This window comes from Dasypus novemcinctus, chromosome 5 (genome assembly GCF_030445035.2).
Source record: "Dasypus novemcinctus isolate mDasNov1 chromosome 5, mDasNov1.1.hap2, whole genome shotgun sequence".
In the NCBI taxonomy this organism is placed as follows: Eukaryota; Metazoa; Chordata; class Mammalia; order Cingulata; family Dasypodidae; genus Dasypus; species Dasypus novemcinctus.
The window spans coordinates 132,850,081-132,871,009 of record NC_080677.1 but is presented as its reverse complement, the minus strand read 5'-3'; the positions used below and the strand labels follow the sequence as shown (position 1 = coordinate 132,871,009).

At 38.2% G+C, this 20,929-nt stretch overlaps 1 protein-coding gene across 14 annotated transcripts in view; it reads right to left on the bottom strand.

Moving 5' to 3' along the window:
• Nucleotides 1-2,262: 2,262 nt before the first annotated feature.
• The window catches only part of GALNT11 (polypeptide N-acetylgalactosaminyltransferase 11), a 92,831-nt gene continuing 74,164 nt past the window's right edge, over nucleotides 2,263-20,929 (bottom strand). For all 14 annotated transcript variants that reach the window (XM_004476303.4, XM_058298025.1, XM_058298017.2 and 11 more), the window contains 6 exons: nucleotides 15,708-15,825; nucleotides 13,311-13,463; nucleotides 9,458-9,676; nucleotides 6,848-6,952; nucleotides 4,285-4,422; nucleotides 2,263-4,020 (listed from right to left, as the gene is read on the bottom strand). In XM_004476303.4, the coding sequence (XP_004476360.1) occupies nucleotides 3,889-4,020; nucleotides 4,285-4,422; nucleotides 6,848-6,952; nucleotides 9,458-9,676; nucleotides 13,311-13,463; nucleotides 15,708-15,825 (865 nt within the window). In that variant the 3' untranslated portion in view covers nucleotides 2,263-3,888. The remainder of the gene's footprint in view (nucleotides 4,021-4,284; nucleotides 4,423-6,847; nucleotides 6,953-9,457; nucleotides 9,677-13,310; nucleotides 13,464-15,707; nucleotides 15,826-20,929) is intronic.

The following is a 20,929-nucleotide window of genomic DNA, read 5'->3' as shown; positions in this document are numbered from 1 at the left end:
GTCTCAGCTCAACAAGACACCAAGGATCTGTCTGGGCTCCCCCTTCCAGTAATGCAGTCTGGAAACAGTCTGGGCAAAAAGCTGGAAGAAGTCTAGAGTTCACCTCATTTCTCAGGGATACTATCCTACAAGTGCTCATTATCCAATGCCGGCGAATAGCTGTTTCATATATTTTGTCTAGTTTCCTAGTTGTTTACCCCAGGATGGTAAGTCCACATCCTGTTACTCCATAATGGCCAGAAACAGAACTTTTCTCATTTTTAAAAAAATGTAAATTTGTTTCATTCTTATCACTATATATTTTTTTATTCCCCCTCCCCTTGTGGCTTGCTTGCTGTCTGCTCTGTGTCCAATCGCTGTGTGTTCTTCTGCGTGTATTTATATATTTATGTATTCCCCCCTCCTTGCAGCTTGCTTTGTTTTGCTTTGTGTCCATTCGCTGTGCTTTTTTTTTTTAAACTTGTCTCCCTTTCTTGGTTGCGTCACCTTCCTGCCTCGGCTCTCCACGACACTTGCGGGCCGGCAGCTCTCCACATTTCTTTTTTTTTTTTTTTTTTTTTTAAATATTTATTATTTTTTAATTACATTAAAAAAAATATACGAGGTCCGATTCAACCCCACCGCCCCCGCCCCCCACTCCCCCCACAGCAACACTCTCTCCCATCATCGTGATACATCCATTGCACCTGGTAAGTTCATCTCTGAGCATCACTGCACCCCATAGTCAATGGTCCACATCATAGCCCAGACTCTCTCACGTTCCATCCAGTGGGCCCTGGGGGGATCTACAGTGTCCCGTAATTGTCCGTGAAGCACTATCCAGGACAACTCCACGTCCCGAAAACGCCTCCACATCTCATCTCTTCCTCCCGTTCCCCACACCCAGCAGCCCCCATGGCTACCGTTCCCACACCCATTCCACATTTTCTCTGTTTTTTCTACATTTCTTTTTTATTTAAAAAGTTCCGTTCTTGTCAAATTCCATTTCCTTAAAGTATACTAATTTTTTTTTTTGGGCGGGGGGGGGGGCTGGATTCCTTGTTTAGCCTGCATTTCTAAAACGTTCCTTTTTCTTTCTTTCTTGAGTCATGTCACCACATTTCTCAGCTTTCTGAATTCTGCTTTGGTTGTTCTTTTGTGCCTTATATAATTTTTAAAATTTTTTGTTTTTAAAAAGTATATTATTTCAATCTGTTCTGTAAGCATGTCTTTCTGGTATGTTTTCATTGTAGGAATGTTTTTTTTTTTTCTTTTTTTTTACTTACAGCAACTTTGTATAGGATTTGACCTTGATCCTCTTCTGTTGCTCATTTTATGAGAATTTATTTTTCCTGAACTCTTATGAGGATTGTTTCAGAGAGTTTCTCCAATACCACAGAGCTCCCTCTCCTGTTGTTTTCATGCATAATTAAAAATTACAGCAGTTGGTACTTAAGATTTCTTGACTCCTCCAGTTATCCAGGCTTTATCTTTCCTGAATTTCCTCTATAGTCCTATCCTGGTCAATGTTAATTCCATTACCAACGATTTCTCCTCAGTAGAGGGCCTTGACCTAGAAAGAAGTCCTGGCAAGGAAGTTCCAGAAACTGACAGGAACCAGAATGCTCCAGCACTGTAAGTAGCATGTGCCTTCACACTTATCCACTCCTAGAGTGAAAAAAACATTCTCCCAGTTTTAGTTGCTGTTCTCTTTTCACCAACCATGCTTTTCAGTGAATAACTGTTGCCTATTTCATGTCTGCTACTCTCAGATCCAGCAGACTCTTTGTTCCTTTTTTTTCAAATTAGAGCAGTTGTAGGTTTACAGAAGAACCATGTAGATAGTAGAGTTCCCATATAACATTCCCTCACACACTCACAGTTTTCACAATTATTACATTTTGTATTAGTGTGGTACTTTTGTCAAAAGTGATGAAACAATATAAATTATACTATTAAACCCATAGTTTACATTAAGGTGTACTCTTCATGTTTTACAGTTCTATGGGTATGTTTGTGAGTTTTTTTATTTAACTCTGGTAATATATAAAACCTAAAATTTACCATTTTATCCACTTTTAATTATATAATTCAGTGGTGTTAATTACATTCAAAATGCTATGAATTACCATCATCCACTATCAAAACTTTTCCATCAACCCAGGCCAATGAAGCATTAATTTCCCATTCCCTACCCCTACCCTGCCTTTGGTAACCTGTATTCTAGTTCTCGCATTATGAATTTGCATGTTCCAACTATTGCATGTAACTGAGATCATACAATTTGTCCTTTATATCTGGTTTATTTCACTCAACATGTTATCTTCAAAGTTCATTTATGTCATGGCATGCCTCAAAACATGCTTTTTCAAGGCTGAATATATTCCATTGTATAAACATTTTGTTCATCCATTAATCTGTTGATGAATACTTGGATTGCTTCCACCTTTGGGCAGTTGTGAACAATTCTGCTAAGAACATTAGTGTGCAAATAGCTATTAAAGTCCCTGCTTTCAATTCTTTGGGGTGTATACCAAGGGATTGCGGGCATCATATGGTAACTCAATACATACTTTTTGAATGCCAAACTATTTTCCACAGTGGCTACACAATTTTACATTCCCACTAGTATTTCTTACATTCTCTCCAACACTATTTTCTATTACGTGTGTGTGTGTAATATGAGCCATTTTAGATGTGAAATGGTGTCTCCTTGTGGTTTTGATTAACATTTCCCTGATGGCTAATGATGTTGAGAATCTTTTTATGTATTTATTGGCCATTTGTATAGCAAAATATACTTCTTGAAATTGAGTGACAGACAAAATAGATTTAAGGAACCATATTAGATACCTGTCTCTATACTAAATGTCTTTGTGGTTCAAAATAAAATAACTGAGAGCACCCTGTAGTAGGAAACTATTTCTTCTAAGACACAATTTTGGGAAAAGAACTCACCTTATATTTCTGCAAAGGCAGATGATTCTCAAATTTACATCTCCAATTCAGATCTATCATATCTAACTGCCTATTTAAGAACTCTGCCTGGTAATTTTATAGACAATTTTAATGAAAGGTATCCAAATTCATATACCTTCAGCTTCAATCTCACATAGCTCAAGCTCAATCCAAAAGAATATTCCTTATCGCACTTACCATATACATAGGATACCTCAGGACAGAGACAAAGGATACATCAGACAAAAATCCTAGCTAAAAAATCAAAAGGACCTTTTATTTTAATGTAGATAGTATAATACTTCATCAAAATAATTTATACTAGTTAATTGCCTCTTAAATATTTTTTGTATTATAAATGATGCATTCTGAAGTGAAAAATAATAGATTCTGTAAGTCTTTTTAAATTACCTATTTCAGGACATATTAAACCAATGATAACAGAAGTAAAAAAAACTTATCTCCTCTGAAGTCTTCTAAAAAAGGAAATCATGACAATTTTCCTGATACTCTAAATGCCATTCAAACATTAAAAGGGATTAAAAAGAAACAAAAAGGAATTTGAACAGAAATGCCAATTTCCTATATTTTGTTCCTTGTAAAAACTGAGTCTTTAGAGTTGAAATGGCATTCTGGTTTCCTTTGTAAGCAAGAAATTACTTAACAGCAGCTCAAAAACAACATTAATATCTTGGTGAAATGTACTTCATCATCTACTGATGGTCGTCTAACTGATGGTAATCCAATCTATATTTGCTTTCTCACCTCTGCTAATATTCCTAAGCATCTCCACAGGACAAGAAAATGTCCATCCTCTCAAAGATGGTTCTATCCAAATAGGAAATCAGTTCAGGGTTTTTCTTGTACCATCAATATTCTTTGTAAAGCGCCTCATTTCATAGAGGACGCAAAGCCTAGTGAGTCACACCATTCCAGTCTGAGATCTTCACGTTAGCCTTCCAAGTGCCACTGCTGTGAGGAGGAGCCATCACAAATTGCCATAGCAACATAGCCTTTCTGACTCAGTGGATCAACAGCTTTCAGGCATTGTCCAACTGACACCTGGTAGAGCCGATTATTCTTCTGGGGGGAAAAAAAAAACCTGCCAGTTATTTGCTTTTACTCAAAAATCATCCTAACAGAACATGATAAAGAAATATAGAAATTCAGAAGAGATGTGAAGCATTTAAGAATAACCCTTCAAAATCAGAAATATTTTCTACAAGGGAGAATACAGCTCTCCCAAGGAGTTGAACCAAATTGAGTTCATCTACTGTGCTCCCTCACTCAACACTGTTTATGTTTATTCCCCTCACATTCCACTAGCATCACAAGCAAGCTCCTCACCCCAAAGGTCCATTGTTGAGATCCTCCTGACCCATGGCACTTCATGAGTCGTGGTGGGTCTGATGTGCGTGTTTCTGACATATCCAGGCAAAGGAGATTATTTAAAACCAATTCATGCTCTTCATTATAAACCCAGATCTAGCCCAAAAAAAAAAAAAAAAAAAACAACATAGATATCAAAGAACCAAGTTTTGCTTTAGATACTAAAACACAGAACTGAGGAACACTTCACACATTCATGCAAGAAAAACTGATATGCTCTGTATGGTCTCATAAAGCAGAAACAGACCAATGTACAAGAATAACATTGAGACATTTAAATTTAGCTAACTGAAAATGGAATGAGCTAACACAGGAGAAAGCAGAGGTCCTATTCAGGGAACAGACCTAAGCAGTGGTTAGATATTAATTGGATTTAACTTAACCAAACTTAATCAACTGCAGATCTTTTCCAATTCTAGATTCTCATAATTATATAACTCTCTAAATTTCTGGACTGGGTAAGATTTTAGACTAGCAAAAAAGTTGCTAGTTTGCCTTTAGACAGAAAACACACAGGCTATTATTTTCATATTTCCCTCATCTGTTGGACAGGTAATGGTCTGCTTAAACTGTTACATTATCCTGCAGAATATTATACTCTTTTCCCCAGTCGTAACAACATTTGGAAGGAGATGTATGATATAATCTTGGTGGCCAAGAGGCAGGATTTTCCTTAGTTGTACAAATGCTCTTTCAGGACAGCCCTCTTAATGGTCTCTCAGATTATTTGCAGGAACAAAGGCCTCCTGTAGATAAACTGGGTAACTGCAACAAATAACTTCTTCATCAATACCCCCATTTTCTTCTTTTCTCTGAACTGTTTTACTCATTGCCTTTTCTACCTAAAGGCCCAAGATGGATGTGTGCTGTCTCCCATTAATATGAAGAGAAGATTCTCTATCAATGCTTCAGAATTTTCTATGATGATAGAAATGTTTTGTATCTGTGCTGTCTGATATGGTGGGTCATTAGCCACTTGTGCCTACTGAGCACTTGAAATATGGCTAATGTGACTGAGGAAGTACGTTAATTTTATTTAATTTTAATTTGAATAGCCACATGTGACTTGTGGCTATGGAATTGTGCAACTCTTATAGTCATAACATAGTACAGATAGGATAGTATAACTCCATCACCCCAAACATCTTACATTTTTTTAACATTTCAGACTTCAGCCATCTTATCCTGCTGTGATCTACACCACTGAAATGTCATCATAATTATGATATTTCAGTGTCCAACAACATGTACCTCTCCTGACACTTCTTATACCCAGAAATGGAAAAAAAAAATCCTTTTTAAACCATATTTTCCAATATGTATATCACCTCAGACAGTGTGTATCAACTCTCCTAGAAATAAAATATGTTCTGTGAAATTTTACCTCAGTTTACATTAAAAAACTCAAGTGTTCTTTATTCTCGAGTTAAACCAACCCACCACTAAAATGGAAAAGAAACTTAGTGATGGCATGTTTTGGGCATTGTAGTCGTAACACACTTATTATGACATTAGACTGCTGTTAGATTATACTATTTTACCAGGTACAAATTAGTTTGAAATTACAGTTCCATATTGAAGTAAGTTTTTATTGTTTCAGCCACTTCAAATTAATATCACTGAAAAGATGCACATAAATTGAGATTAAATTATGTGCATGAAAATGACCCAACATTCTGTTATAGTTTCCTTTGACAAACCACTGAAAATTAGTTAGGAGAATGTGATTTCAGAGAACACTCTACAAAAGATATGCTGATTCATCTAATGCACATTTAATGTTCTCATTCAGAAAGAAGGTACACTTCCTTTGCCATTTCTTTCTTTTTTTTTAAGATTTATTTCTTTATTTATTTCTCTTCCCTTTCCCCCCACCCCGGTTGTCTGTTCTCTGTGTCTATTTGCTGTGTCTTCTTTGTCCACTTCTGTTGTTGTCAGCGGCACGGGAATCTGTGTAACTTTTTATTGCATCAGCTCTCCATGTGTGCAGTGCCATTCTTGGGCAGGCTGCACTTTCTTTTGTGCTGGGCGGCTCTCCTTACGGGGCGCACTCCTTGCGCGTGGGGCTCCCCTGCACGGGGACACCCCTGCGTGGCAGGGCACTCCTTGCCCGCATCAGCACTGTGCATGGGCCAGCTCCACATGGGTCAAGGAGGCCCAGGGTTTGAACTGCGGACCTCCCACGTGGTAGATGGACGCCCTAACCACTGGGCCAAGTCCGCTTCCCTCCTTTGCCATTTCTAATAAATCCATATACCTTCCTGGTAAGTAACAATTCAGTTTCATTCTATTTCAGTTTCATTCTATTTAATATCACAAAGTACAAATGATGTTTGAAATAACTGAAATGCTACTGTGACAGACAATGAGAACGGAAAACAACGTAAAGCTTAGAACTTAAGAAAAGTCAGAATATTAAGAATCTTGAGCTCAGCTCCTCAATCCTCAGAGTAACTATGGGCTAGTTTCCTTCACTAAATAACTTCTGAGGACTGGCTACAAGCCTCAAGTCATCACTTACCTGATTTGGGTCACTATAGTCGCACACCTTAAGCACTACAAGGCCTCCCTTCTGGCTTGGGCGACCTTGTGCCACCAGACACTTGTTGGTCTGGCGGTGATAGAGCTGTAAAAGAAGAAAGAGAGAACTCTTCACAATTCAGCATGCAATGGTAAAGCCACTGTGGAGGACTGTTTGGCAGTTCCTAAAGAAGTTGAATATAGACTTGCCACATGACCCTGCAATACCACTACTGGGTATATACCCAGAAGAACTGAGAGCAGTGACACAAACAGACATCTGCACAGCAATGGTCATAGCAGCATTATTCACAATGGCCAAAAGGTGTAAACAATCCAGGTATCCATCACCTGAAGAATGGATGAACTGTGGTGTAACACATGATGGAATATTATGCAGCAGTAAGAAGAAATGAAAACATGAAGCATAGGACAATAGGGATGAACCTGGAGGACATTATTTTGAGTGAACAAAAAGACAAATACTATATGACTGCACTGTTATGAACTAAATATACTCTGTAAACTCATGGAGTTAATAATTAGAATAGAGGTCACGAGAAAACAGAATAAGGCAGAACAGAAAGATGAGGTTTAATCTGTGAAGAATTGCTAAAAAAAAAAAAAGTTTGTAAATCTTTGGAAGTGAATAGAAATGATGAAAATGTATCACAGTGTCTATAACTAGCAGTGCTATTGTATGGGCATGACAGTGGTTGAAAGGGAAAGTCTAAGATCATGTATATTACTAGAAGGAGAGCTAAAAACCGTTAACAATGTATTGTATATGACAGTAAAACCTCATGTAAGACACAAGTATAGATGATATTACATATATGTAAGATTGTTTTTATAAAATATAAATACACAATATATTAGAGAGAAGGAAAAAGAATAGTAATTATGTACAGCAGGGGAAGTATAGAGAGACTGAGAGGTGATGAGTTTTATTTGTTGTTTATTGTTATTGGAATAATGAAAGTTCTAAGAATGACTAAAGTAATAAATGCAAAAATGTGTGATTACACTTAACACCATTGCTTGTAAACTTTGGATGGATTTATGTTTTATTAATATGAACCAATAAAATGTTTTTAAAAAGTGAATCTGATCCTATTACTCTCTGCCACCTCATAGCCCCATACCCAAAAAACACCATTTCAACAGCTCTTTTGAATAATGCCACACTCCTTGCCATGGCCTACAAGACTCTCCTATCTCTCTAGCCTCATCCTGCACCACAGCCCTCCTTCCCCATCTCCAGCCCCACTGGACTCAAGTACTCACAATCCTGGACCCAATGCCAAATGTACCCACAATTCTCCTTCCCAGCATAAAGCTTCACGACCTATCCCTTCCGCCTGGGACGCTCTTCCCATGAATTTTCCACCCAGTTAACTCTTACTCATCCTTCAGATGTCTGTTCAAGTACCTCTCCTCAGGAAAGCCTTCCTTAACTAGGGCAAATCCCCCCATATTAGGGACACCCCTGTACATTTGAACAGCACCTGTCACAACTGTAATATTTCTTGGCTTATTTAGGTAATTTCTGTCAAGTTCTTTAAGTTAGGGGCTATATATATCCATTTTTATTCACCATTGCATCCCTAACACAGTCTTGTTTTTAGTAGGCATTCAAAATAAATAAGTTGAATAAAATATTTTATCAATACTGATAAAAATACCAGCAATAATAATATAAACTAGTGATGACAGGGGTGGTACTAAAGAAATAAAAACTTGATGAGCTAAATGGCAGAGCAGTAATGCAGTGACAACATTTCAATAGGTAAAGTTCAAAAAAGAAGAAAATCAGGTAGTTGTGGGAATACTACACAATTGTTCTTACCCAAGAGAGAAGGGCAGAAGGACAAAGGAGAGGCAAAGAAAATGTAGGGTGGGTAAAAGGAGTAGTTCAAAGTGTGATTATATGAGCAAGGCTTAAAAATAGTGGTAAGGTATTTCAATTATATAAACACTGGTATCTATTTTTACTTAAAGAGAAAATATCTAATAAATGCCTTGATGAATCTTTTTTTTTTTTTTAAAGGTAGAGAGAACAAGGGGGGTGGGAAACTCTAGACTTAATTTTATCCAGTGGGAGAAGCACCTTTTTTGTAACAAAAAAAGGGGGAAAAAAACAGGACGACAATTATAATATCTACTCTTAACTCTCAGAAAGCAAGATCTAAGGTATCCAGGAAAAAGGGTATGGTTTTATAGCTAGAAACGCTAAAATTTAAGTGTCAGTATAGAACTGTAATAAATTTTATAAGAAAAGAAGACATTTAAAGATACAAATGTGGTTGATCAATGTGCTTAGATGACTGCGTGAAATATGGAATGTCAAATCACACTTTATTCATCACCTTTTATTTCAATTTAAATTGTAATTTATTTATAATTAATAGGAAGGGTATTAAAATTTCTAAGGTCTTACAACCTGAGCAGAGAAAGTTCCCATAAAAAGAATATAATGGAAAGCAACCGACAGACTATCTCTAAATACTTTGTTAAAGTATAGAATGTCATTTATTATAGCTTATGGGCATTGCAGAACATTTCATTTTATATAACTTTCAATGAAACAATGATAAGGTTACTTTCTTACCCTTCCACGTTGAAGGACTTTGGGGCGGTTTGGCCCTCTATTAATAAAAATTGGTTGCTGTGGTTTGGCATTGGGCCCAGATATCTGCATCTCTGGATAAATATTATCCAAATACCATTTAAATGATTTACAACCCAACTTCTTTCTCAATTCAACACGCTCACTAATATTTCCATAGCTTTTGGTCTTCAGATCAGGTCTTAAAGAAAAATACTGTTCCTGAATTTTAAAAAAATAAAAAAGAGAAAGAAAAGAATAGGATTTTTGTTAAAAATGAATATTAAGCAATTATTTTTCAGTTTTATAGAACTAACTGAAAACAAAAGATTAATAACTAGAGTATTTTTCATGCCACTGTTTAAATGACGCTACCAGAAAATATCAATGGGAAGTTTTCATACAATTAGGCCCAGGACTGACCGACAACATTAAGACTTGTTAAACCATAAGACACATCCCAATTTCAGAAATGTTTAAATGTATAAAAATGTGCACTTTAGAGTCAAGGAAATAGGTGATAAACAAAACCAGTGGTCCTCAAACTTTTTGGTGTCATGAATTTATACTCTTTAAAAAAAAAATCAATAAATTCATTACAGTCAATATAAATACCATGCTTTGAATAAAATAACTTTTCAAAAACAAAATTTAGTGAGTACACTAGCAATGTTTTACTTTTTTCCAAATCTTTTTAAAGTCAGCTGAATTCTCATATTTGCATTTCAACCTATTGCTATATTGTTTTGATAGAAGTATATTAAAAAATATATGGCTTCAGGAAAATATGCAGTTGAAAAGGAAAGAATATTTTAATAGCCATTTCAGATAAATATAGATTTTCAGTGACACTACACCAAAACTTAACAACTTAAAGGTTACAATGAATGTGGAATATGAAATCACATCTCTGAACTTTTCAAACTGTGTTGCATTAAAATCTGGTCTATCTTGTTCTCTGAACAGATTTTTACCCATGCAAGATTTTAATACATCACATACTAGGGAAGCTGCTGTGGCTCAATCAGTTGGGCTCCCGTCTACCATATGGGAGGCCCTGGGTTTGCGTTCCAGGGCCTCCTCATGAAGGTAGGCTCACCTGCACACCGCGCAAGAGCCGCTGGCCTAAAAGCACAGCAGACAGCTGACTCAGCAAGGTGACGCAACCAAAAGGGAGACAAGTAAAAACACAGAAGAGCAAGCAGCGAATGGACACAGAGAGGAGACAACAAGCAAGCTGCAAGAGCAGGGGAAATAAATAAAAATAAATACAGACACACAGAAGAAAGCACAGCGAATGGATACAGAGAGCAGTTGGCAAGCAAGCCACAAGGGGGAGGGGATTAAAATAAACTCATACTAATCATTCAGAAAATAATGGTCCACTGAGTTGTGCAGATCTTCCAAGTATTGACAAATTTCATAATATTGAAAAAATGACATTCATATATATCACTATTAATCTCATGAGAAAAAATTTTAAGTACATGGCGATGGACACAAGCTGTTCATAATTCTAATTTTCACTTGAAGGCATGAATCTTATTTGCAACAAATACTATCAGTTGTTTTCCTTGACTGACAATAGGCTCACTTGGATCATTTTTTTTTTTTTAAAGATTTATTTATTTATTTAATTTCCCCCCCTCCCCTGGTTGTCTGTTCTTGGTGTCTATTTGCTGCGTCTTGTTTCTTTGTCCGCTTCTGTTGTCGTCAGCGGCACGGGAAGCGTGGGCGGCGCCATTCCTGGGCAGGCTGCACTTTCTTTCACGCCTGGGCGGCTTTCCTCACGGGCGCACTCCTTACGCGTGGGGCTCCCCCACGCGGGGGACACCCTTGCGTGGCACAGCACTCCTTGCGCGCATCAGCACTGCGCATGGCCAGCTCCACATGGGTCAAGGAGGCCCGGGGTTTGAACCGCGGGCCTCCCATGTGGTAGACGGATGCCCTAACCACTGGGCCAAAGTCCGTTTCCCTCACTTGGATCATTTTTGAGAAAAAGTATGCCAAACATCCAAATATGAATACCATGGTCTGTGACTTAGTGGTTCTTTTACATGACAAGTGTTCCATAAGAAAAGGTGGCAGGTTCAGCTCACAACTTAATCACATATGTGTTTTTCCTTGAAATATTCATGGTACTCCAGTATGCAGCAAACATTCTTTAGTATATTTACTATTTCATCAACAGAATAAAAATAGATACTCAAAGATAAAGATTAGGAAATAATAATAATTTTTACTACTACATCAATGAAATTCTTAAATGAAACTGGCTTTTTAAAAAAAGTTTTGAGTGGATGGCAATGAAGAATAAAATGACTGCTAGTAATAATTTGGTGCCAATACCTTGATTTATACCAAGAAACTAAGACACCACTTTACCATATTGCTTTTGCCCCATCAGTGCAATGTCAACATAGTGTAAAGAGTAAATGATGTATTAATCTAACTGTGAAAATAGCTTTTGCAGACCTCCTGTAAGGGTTGCTGGGACCTCCATGGTTCATGTGCCACATTTTGAGAACTGGTATTTTAGACAGTAATGATTCTCAAAGATGATTAGCATGAACTTGGACCCCGAGATCATCAGTCTACAGAAGGGAGACAGGAGGAGATAATACAGTAGGAGAAATGCTGTACAGAACAGAGTCCTTAATTCTACTCCCCAAAAGCACAGGTCTTTGCTTCATCCTCATTATTCCCATAGCAGATGGCTCATACCTCCATATGCAGTTGTTTCACAGTATTAAAAATTACAGTGCACTCCCTTACTCATCTTTGAATCCCCAAAAACCTAACACAAAGCCTGGCATATAGCAGGTACTCAGTATCTGTTTAAAGATAATTGTAAATGATTGTTCACAGCAGCATTATTCATAATAACCAACAGGTAGCAAGAATCCAAGTGTCCAACTGATGAGTGCATAAATAAAAGGTGGTATATCCATATAATGGAATATTATTTGGCAATAAAAAGGAATGAAGTACTGATACATGCTCCATGTTTGAACCTTGAAAACATTATGCTAAATCAAAGAAGCTCCAGTTACAAAAGACTGCATATTGTATGATTCCATTTATATGAAATATCCAGAATACGCAAATCCATAGAGTTAGAAGGTAAATCAGTGGCTAAGGCTGTGGGAGATGGATGGATTGGAGGATGAGGACTAAAGACTACAGTTCCTTTTTGGGCATGATAAAAGTGGTCTAAAATTGAATTATGAATTACATCCCATTAAATCTGTTACAAAGAAATATCACTGAAAGTTGCCTGTGGCAGAAGAGGAAGCCATACTAAAGGTGCAGAGTCTAATGGGAAGAAGTAGGAATGGGCCACGACAAAGCCCAGTGAACACAACAAAGAACCTGAGCAGTGTGGGAGTACAACAAAGGGACCAGAAGAAATAAAGAAACTGAAGAAAGACAGAATTTCTTCTGACTTGCTGCATTACCACTTACAGAGAGGTCATTTGGAAAATTAAAAAGAAGAGTAGGAGTAGAACCAGAAATGAATTAAGTGCTTGGTAAAATAAACCCAGAAATAAGTGGTTCTAAAGAAAAGGTCAGCCAAAGTGAAGGAAGCAAACTGAAAATAAAAGCAACAAAAGCCATCACCAAAGTAGTGACAGGCCTGCCAGTCACCCTTCTAAACTAGAAATATACCAAATGCAATGGATGTGTCATGATGATAGGAGTGAATGTTGCTGTGCTGGGGGGGGGGAGGAGTAGTGGGGTGGGGGTGGTGGGGTTGAATGGGACCTCATATATTTTTTTAATGTAATATTTTTACAAAATCAAAATTTTAAAAAAATTAAAAAAAAATTTAAAAAAACTAGAAATATAGGCTCACCTTATATTCATCCAGCCATACATGTGCCAGCCTCAAAGAGTTGTGTGTCATAGTATCTTGGCCTTCAGGAGATCCATATGGTCGCCTTTTCCGGAAAATGTGTCCTACTCTAGAGCAAGGAATGATGAAGAGCTTACCTCCACACATCCATATCTGGCCAGAAGCAAAATATGAATCAATAGTTGTCTCATATTGTTGTCAAATCAATTTATAAATTTTCATGAAATTAATCTTTATTAAATAAGCATTTATGAAACTTTGCGAGACATTTAATCTTTTTTTTTTTTTTTTTTTTTTTAAAGATTTATTTTTATTTATTTAATTCCCCTCCCCTCCCCCGGTTGTCTGTTTTCTGTGTCTTTTTGCTGCGTCTTGTTTCTTTGTCCGCTTCTGTTGTAGTCAGCGGCACGGGAAGTGTGGGCGGTGCCATTCCTGGGCAGGCTGCTCCCTCCTTTGCGCTGGGCGGCTCTCCTTATGGGTGCACTCCTTGCGCGTGGGGCTCCCCTACGCGGGGGACACCCCTGTGTGGCAGGACACTCCTTGCGCACATCACCACTGCGCGTGGGCCAGCTCCACACGGGTCAAGGAGGCCCGGGGCTTAAACCGCGGGCCTCCCATGTGGTAGACGGACGCCCTAACCACTGGGCCAAAGTCCGTTTCCCTTAATCTTATAACATATAAATATTCAAACAGAAAAGAGTCAAAGGGTACCTTTTTAAAAAATTATCTTTACAAATAAAAAGAAATGATTTTAAAGCAATGTAATACTAATTTACTACCATGTGTCTAAAACTGCACTTGCCATTCTTTATTGCACTTGTCACCTTAACAGATCAAGGACTAGGGACAAGTAATGCTTGCTAACTGGTCCTCTGATTTCAGTTTTACAGGTACCTTCATATAACGTGCAAATACTTTTTTTAGAAAATAGGTTCTGAAAAAATATTCAGAAATAACTCTAGATTATAATTCAGAAACTCTAGTTCTGGTCTAAAATTTTGCCCTCAAATATCTGGGTTACTTTACACAAATTATTTTAATTTTTGTGGGACTCAATTACCATACCTACAAAATGAGAAAAATAACCTAATGATTTCTAATATGCCTTTCAACTTTATGTAAGAAAAACTGCCTTTTAAAAACCCTGTGGGGAAGCGGACTTGGCCCAGTGGTTAGGGCGTCCGTCTACCACATGGGAGGTCCGCGGTTCAAACCCCAGGCCTCCTTTACCGTGTGGAGCTGGCCCACGCGCACTGCTGATGCACGCAAGGAGTGCCCTGCCACGCAGGGGTGTCCCTGCGTAGGGGAGCCCCACGCGCAGAGTGCGCCCCATAAGGAGAGCCGCCCAGCACGAAAGAAAGTGCAGCCTGCCCAGGAATGGTGCCGCACACATGGAGAGCTGACACAGCAAGATGACACAACAAAAAGAAACACAGATTCCCGGTGCCCTTGATAAGGATAGAAGCGGTCACTGAAGAACACACAGCGAATGGACACAGAGAGCAGACAACTGGGGGGTGGGGGGGGACAGAAATAAATAAAATAAATCTTTAAAAAAAATAAAAAATAAAAAAAAAAAATAAAAACCCTGTGGTCAATACATTTACAAAAGTACAAAATGCTATATACACAAGGTATTGTGGTATTGTCTGAATGGGGGTTCTATCTGAACCAGGAGATGAGATAGTGGAGAATGGGGAAATGGGCTAGGAGGGAGAAGATTTGAGATTTTCCCCTTGCCTTCCTTCTTCTGCCTTTTCCAAAGACTGTCTTACCACCACAGTTCTCTAAGCCACAAACCCCACCCACACTGGTATCGTTTCCACCTTCAGAAATTCAGGAAGAGGAGAGACTATGATTATCTTTCTTCTTCAGGTTGGAGACACCTTTATAAATAAAGGATTCAGGAAGCTACACATGAAGTAATGATTTAATTTATCATCTAAATGGAAACACTTTTGAAAATGAAATAGGGACTCATTAATTATTAATGACTTTTCCAGGACAACAATTATAAACCAGGGCTATATTAAGCAAACAGAAATCTGATCACTCTAGCTATGTATTTCTAATGGTATCAAATAAAATCAATAAACTGACAAAGAACGAAACTCTAGGTTACAACTCACAAATGAATTCACAAATGAATTCATTTTCAACCATTCATTATACCCATACCCTTTAAATCCTTATAAAGTAAATATATGGCTTCTTAAATGCTTTTGACATTTTGAAAGGATATCACCCATATTATAGATTAGAGTAAGGTAGCCATTCATTAAGGACAATTTGTCAGTAAAGACAATCAAGGATAATTTACAGAAAATACAGGATTATAGATGGAAATTATATTCCATTATGCAAAAAGTTAATAAGCATACAAAAAAATAAAATTACCCGAAATGATAATTCCAAATTTTCTCCTCCCCAGATATCCATGCCACTGTCATACTGTCCAAGTTCATTGAAATAGTGTCTGTTCATAGCAAACAATCCTCCAGCCATTGTAGGTGACCTAGAAAAAGAAAATAATTACCATACTAGTTTCATAGTCAGTTGTTTTACCCACTGGTTTTATTTTTAAAAATTAAGTGCAGCTTTGGAACACTACTAATAACTGTATAGACGATTATGAAAACATTTTATCTAATATTATCTAATATTAGCAAGTATGAGTTATGCCACATAACTGAATTCTCTAGATTACTAATTATAGAATAGATATTGGCATATGAAGGTTACTTTTCTAATGATGTTTTTTAAATTACAACCATTTTCAACAGAAATCTACCTGAAATGAATTATATAATTCCTTTTGATGGTCTCATGGAGCCCCTGGGATAAACACTGAACTCTAAGGCCTGCCAAGGGTTTGAAATGGACTTAAACATGTGTTAAACCAGTAGTTCTTCAGGGAGGGAGGGGGAATTTGCTCCCATGAGTCATTTGGCAATGTCCAAAGACAGTTTTAGTTCTCACAACAGGTATAAGTGGTGTGCTACTGCCATCCAGTGGGTCGAGGCCAGGGATACTGCTAATTATCTTAAATTGTAAAGATAGTTCTGCCCCACAACAAAGGATTATCTGGTCCAACAAAGAATTATTTGTGAAATGGCTCTCGCAGAGACCCAAGAACAGCTTCCAATTATCTCAAGTCCTGTAAATGGGCTAAGGTAACTGTGTCCCAACCTGCTTGTCAAAGTGAAGCAATATTCTTTTTCCAGGAAGAAAACATCATCCTATGCATCAGTGTATTTCTGTAATTTTAAAAATAAATAATGCCTCGTAAAGAAATTAAAAAATAAGTAGGCAGGCAACCAGGAATATAAAATTGCATGAAAGAGAAGAGAAACAACCTACAATAGAAACTGATGCATGAGGTTACAAATAATGGGGTTATCAGGAAGACATGTTAAAATAACTGCTCAAGGGGAATAGATGTGGCTCCAGTGGCTGAGTGCCCACTTCTCACCTGCGAGGTCCCAGGATTGGTTCCCAGCACCTCCTAAAAACAAACAAAAACAGAAAACAAAAAAAACAGCAAACGAATGAAAAAAACAACTTGGGGAGCTGACATGGCTCAGTGGCTGAGTAACAGGTTCCCCCATACAATGTCCTGCATTCAATCAACAGCCCCAGTACCTAAAAAAAAAAACCCAAAAAACTGCTCAATATGTTCAGGAAGATAAAAGATAAGATTGAGAATTTGGAATAGAATCAGATACTATTAACAAAGAAACAATATTTACACATATCTGAAAAACAAGTGAAAAATAAAGAAAAAAATGTAAGCAACCATAGAAAACTATTATCTTCAAAGGAAACAAAAATAAGCCTGACACTGATTTCTCATAAGAAATAATGGAACCCAGAAGGTTTCTTGAATAATCCCTTCAAACTCCTGAAAGAAAATATCTGCCAACCTAGAACTGAATATCAAGTAAAAATATTCTTCAAAATAATGAAGAAACAAAGACATTTTCAGGAAAATAAAGAGGTAATCACCAGAAGATCCATACTAAAGAAATATAAAGACTGTTCTTTAGTAAGGTTGAAAATAATTCCAGATGGAAGCTGGCTGATGCAGAAAGAATAAAGAGTAAGATGTAAGGGGAAATACATGGGTAAACCTAAATGAAAACTGGTTACATAAAAAATGTTTTAGACCGTTTTAAAACATCCATCCATCCATCCATCCATCCATGTATCTATCCATCCTTCAACAACAGCATATAACTTGGGAGGGAGATAAATGAAGTATGAACTTTCTGAGATCCTTGCATTCTTTGGGGAAAGACCTGAAAAAAGTACCAATATAACATTTTGAAAAATCAAGGATGTATGTTGTATACTCTAGGGTAATCACTAAAAAAAAGTGTAAGACTATATAACTTATAATTATGGTGCAGTGGCTGGGGATAGAATAATGAAAATTCCAGTCTAAGTCTAAACAAAGACATGAAAAGAGAAAAAAGAATACAGAACAGATAGGATAAACAGAAAGCAAATAATACTATTTTAGATTTGAATATAAAACATGATTAATATTGAATACAATAAACTAAATGTCCTAATTAAAATACTAAGTTTTCCACATTGGTTTAAAAAAAAAACCATCAAAACACAAGCAACTATATATTGCTCACAAGGGACACATCTAAAATATAAGAACCATAGAAAGACTGAAAGTAAAAGGAATAAAAGTTATACAATGCAAGGGAAGCAGATGTGCTTCAGCGGTTTCGTGCCTGCTTCCTACATGAGAGGTCCCGGGTTTGGTTCTGAGTTTGGTTCCTGGTGCCTTCTAAAAACAAAATACAAAGAACAGGGAAGAGGATTTGGCTCAAGTGACAGGGCTTCCGCCTATCGTGTGGGAGGACCCAAGTTCAATCCCTCAGTCTTCCTGGTGGTGCCTGAGTGGCAAGCTAGTGCCCGTGTGGTGAGCCAAGTGCCTACACAGTAAGCCCAGTGCCCGCATAAGTGGCTGCGTGGTGATCTGAGTGTCCGTGTGGTGAGCCAAGTGCCCATGCGAGTGCCCACGTAGAGAGCCCAGTGCCTGTGTGAGTGCCCACATGGTGAGCCAAGTGCCCACACAGTGAGCCACTGCCCACGCAAGTGAGTCATGCAGCAAGATGATGATGCAACAAAAGAGACAAAGGGGAGAATCAAGGTGAAGCACAGCAGAAACCAGGAACTGAGGTGGCCCAGCTGACAGGGAACTTCTCTCCACATCAGAGGTCCCCAGGATCGAATCCCAGTGAATCCTAGAGGAGAAAAACTGGGAATAGAAGACAAAAAAAGAAATAGATACAGAAGACACACAGCAAATGGACACAGCAAAAACAGCAGGGTGGAGGGAGTGGAAGGGAAAGGGGGGAAAATAAATAAATCTTAAAAACAAACAAACAAAAAGCAAACAAACAAAAAGTCCAACTCAAGGGAGCTGATATGGCTCAGTGGCTGAATGCCAGCTTCCCACATATGAGGTCCAGGGTTCAATCCTCAGCCCCAGTAGCTTAAAAAAAAAAAGATATACAATGCAAATACTAATTAAATTAAAGCTAGAATAACCACATTTTTTAAAGTTTTTTTCTGGAAACAGACAAAAATACAAAAATAGAGAAAGAAGTGCAATGAAAATAGCCGTAATATTATCTGGCTACAAAGCAAAAAAGTGTCATGATTCTAAAAGTCAAGAATAAAAAAAGAATATTCATAATGATAAATGGTTTTATTCACCAGGAATATAAAGGAATTCCAAATTTCATGTACCTGTCAGCACAGCCTCAAAATACACAAAAAGGAAAAGAATTACAAGGAGAGGGAAGCGGATGTGGCTCGACTGATAGAGCATCTGCCTATCACATAGGAGGTCCAGGGTTCAAACCCAGGGCCTCCTGGCCCATGTGATGAGTTGGCCCATGTGCACTGCTGCTGTGCACAAGGAGTGCCACGCCATGCAGGGGTGTCCATGCGCAAGGAGTGCACCCTGCAAGGAGAGCCATCCTGCACGAAAAAAGCACAGCCCGCCCAGGAGTGGTGCAATATACACGGAGAGCTGACACAGCAAGATGATGCAACAAAAAGAGACACAGATTCCAGGTGCCACCAAGAATGCAAGTGGACCAGAAGAACACACAGCAAATGGACACAAGAGAGCAGACAATGGGGGGCGGGGGGTGGGGGGGGGTGGGGAAGGGGAAAGAAATAAAAAAAATAAATCTTTAAAAAAATAATAAAAAAGAATTATAATGGGAAATAAACAAATAAACAAATGCACAAACATAATGGGAAACTTTAATACACCAGTTTTAAGAACTGATGGAACAGGAAGCAGATGTGGCTCAGCTGACAGAGTGTCTCCCTACTATATGAAGGGTCCAGGGTTCGATACCCAGGGCCTCCTGACCTGTGTGGTAAACTGGCCCATGCACAGTGCTGCCGCATGCAAGGAGTGCCGAGCCATGCAGGGGCAACCCTACGTAGGGGTGCCCCATGTACAAGGAGCGTACCCCGCTAGGAGAGCCACCCCCTATGAAAAAAGTGCAGCCCACCCAGGAGTGGCGCCACACATATGGAGAGCTGATGCAGCAAAATGACGCAACAAAAAAGAGATGCAGTTTCGCAGTGCCACCTGATAATGCAAGCAGACGCAGAAGAACACACAGCGAATGCACGCAGAGAGCAGACAATGGGGGGGGGGTGGGCGGAAGGGGAGAAAAATAAATAAAATCTTTAAAAAAAAACTGATAGAACAAGCAAAATAAAAATTAGTAAAAATATAGAATATTTGAATGAGACAATAAACTTAACCAAGTTGTGTATAGAATTACATCTTCAACAACTGCAGGGAAAAAAAATCTTTTCAGACACATAAAAAATATGTACAAAATTAATCATATGGGGGACCACAAAGCCAATCTCAACAGTTTTCAGCAAAATCACATAGAATATGTTCTCTGACCACAGTGTAATTAAGCTTGGAACAACAACAAAAAAAGATAATTATAAATCTCCATATACCTGGAAAATAAGAAATAGACTCTTAAATAACCTGTTAGTGAAGACATCACAATGAAAGTATCTTCAACTAAATTATGATTAAAAAATGGTAGGGGAGGGAAGTAGATGTGGCTCAAGCAAATGATCTCCTTACCTACCACATGGGAGGTCCCTGGTTCAGTTCCTGGTGCCTCCTAAAGAAGACAGCATGCTGGTGCAATGGGCAGGTGCAGCAAGCTGATGCAATATGACGCAACAAGAGACATGAAGAAAAACACAATGAAAGACAACAAAGCAGAGAACAGAGGTGGCCTGAGCAATCAGGTACCTCCCTCCCATACTGGAGGTCCCAGGTTCTGTTTCCAGTGCCTCCTAAAAGAAAGAAGATAGACAGACACAGCAAACACAAACAATGAGAGATTAAAAATTAATCTTAAAAAAAAAGATAGGGGACAGGATATGGCTCAAGCCCACCTCCCACATGGAAGGTCCTGAGTTTGGTTCCCAGTGTTCCTAAAGAAGACAAGCAGATGCTGCAACAAGCAGATGCTGTAGATGCCACAACCAAGCAGAGGCCACAACAGGCAGATGCCGCTATCAGCAGATACCACAAAGAG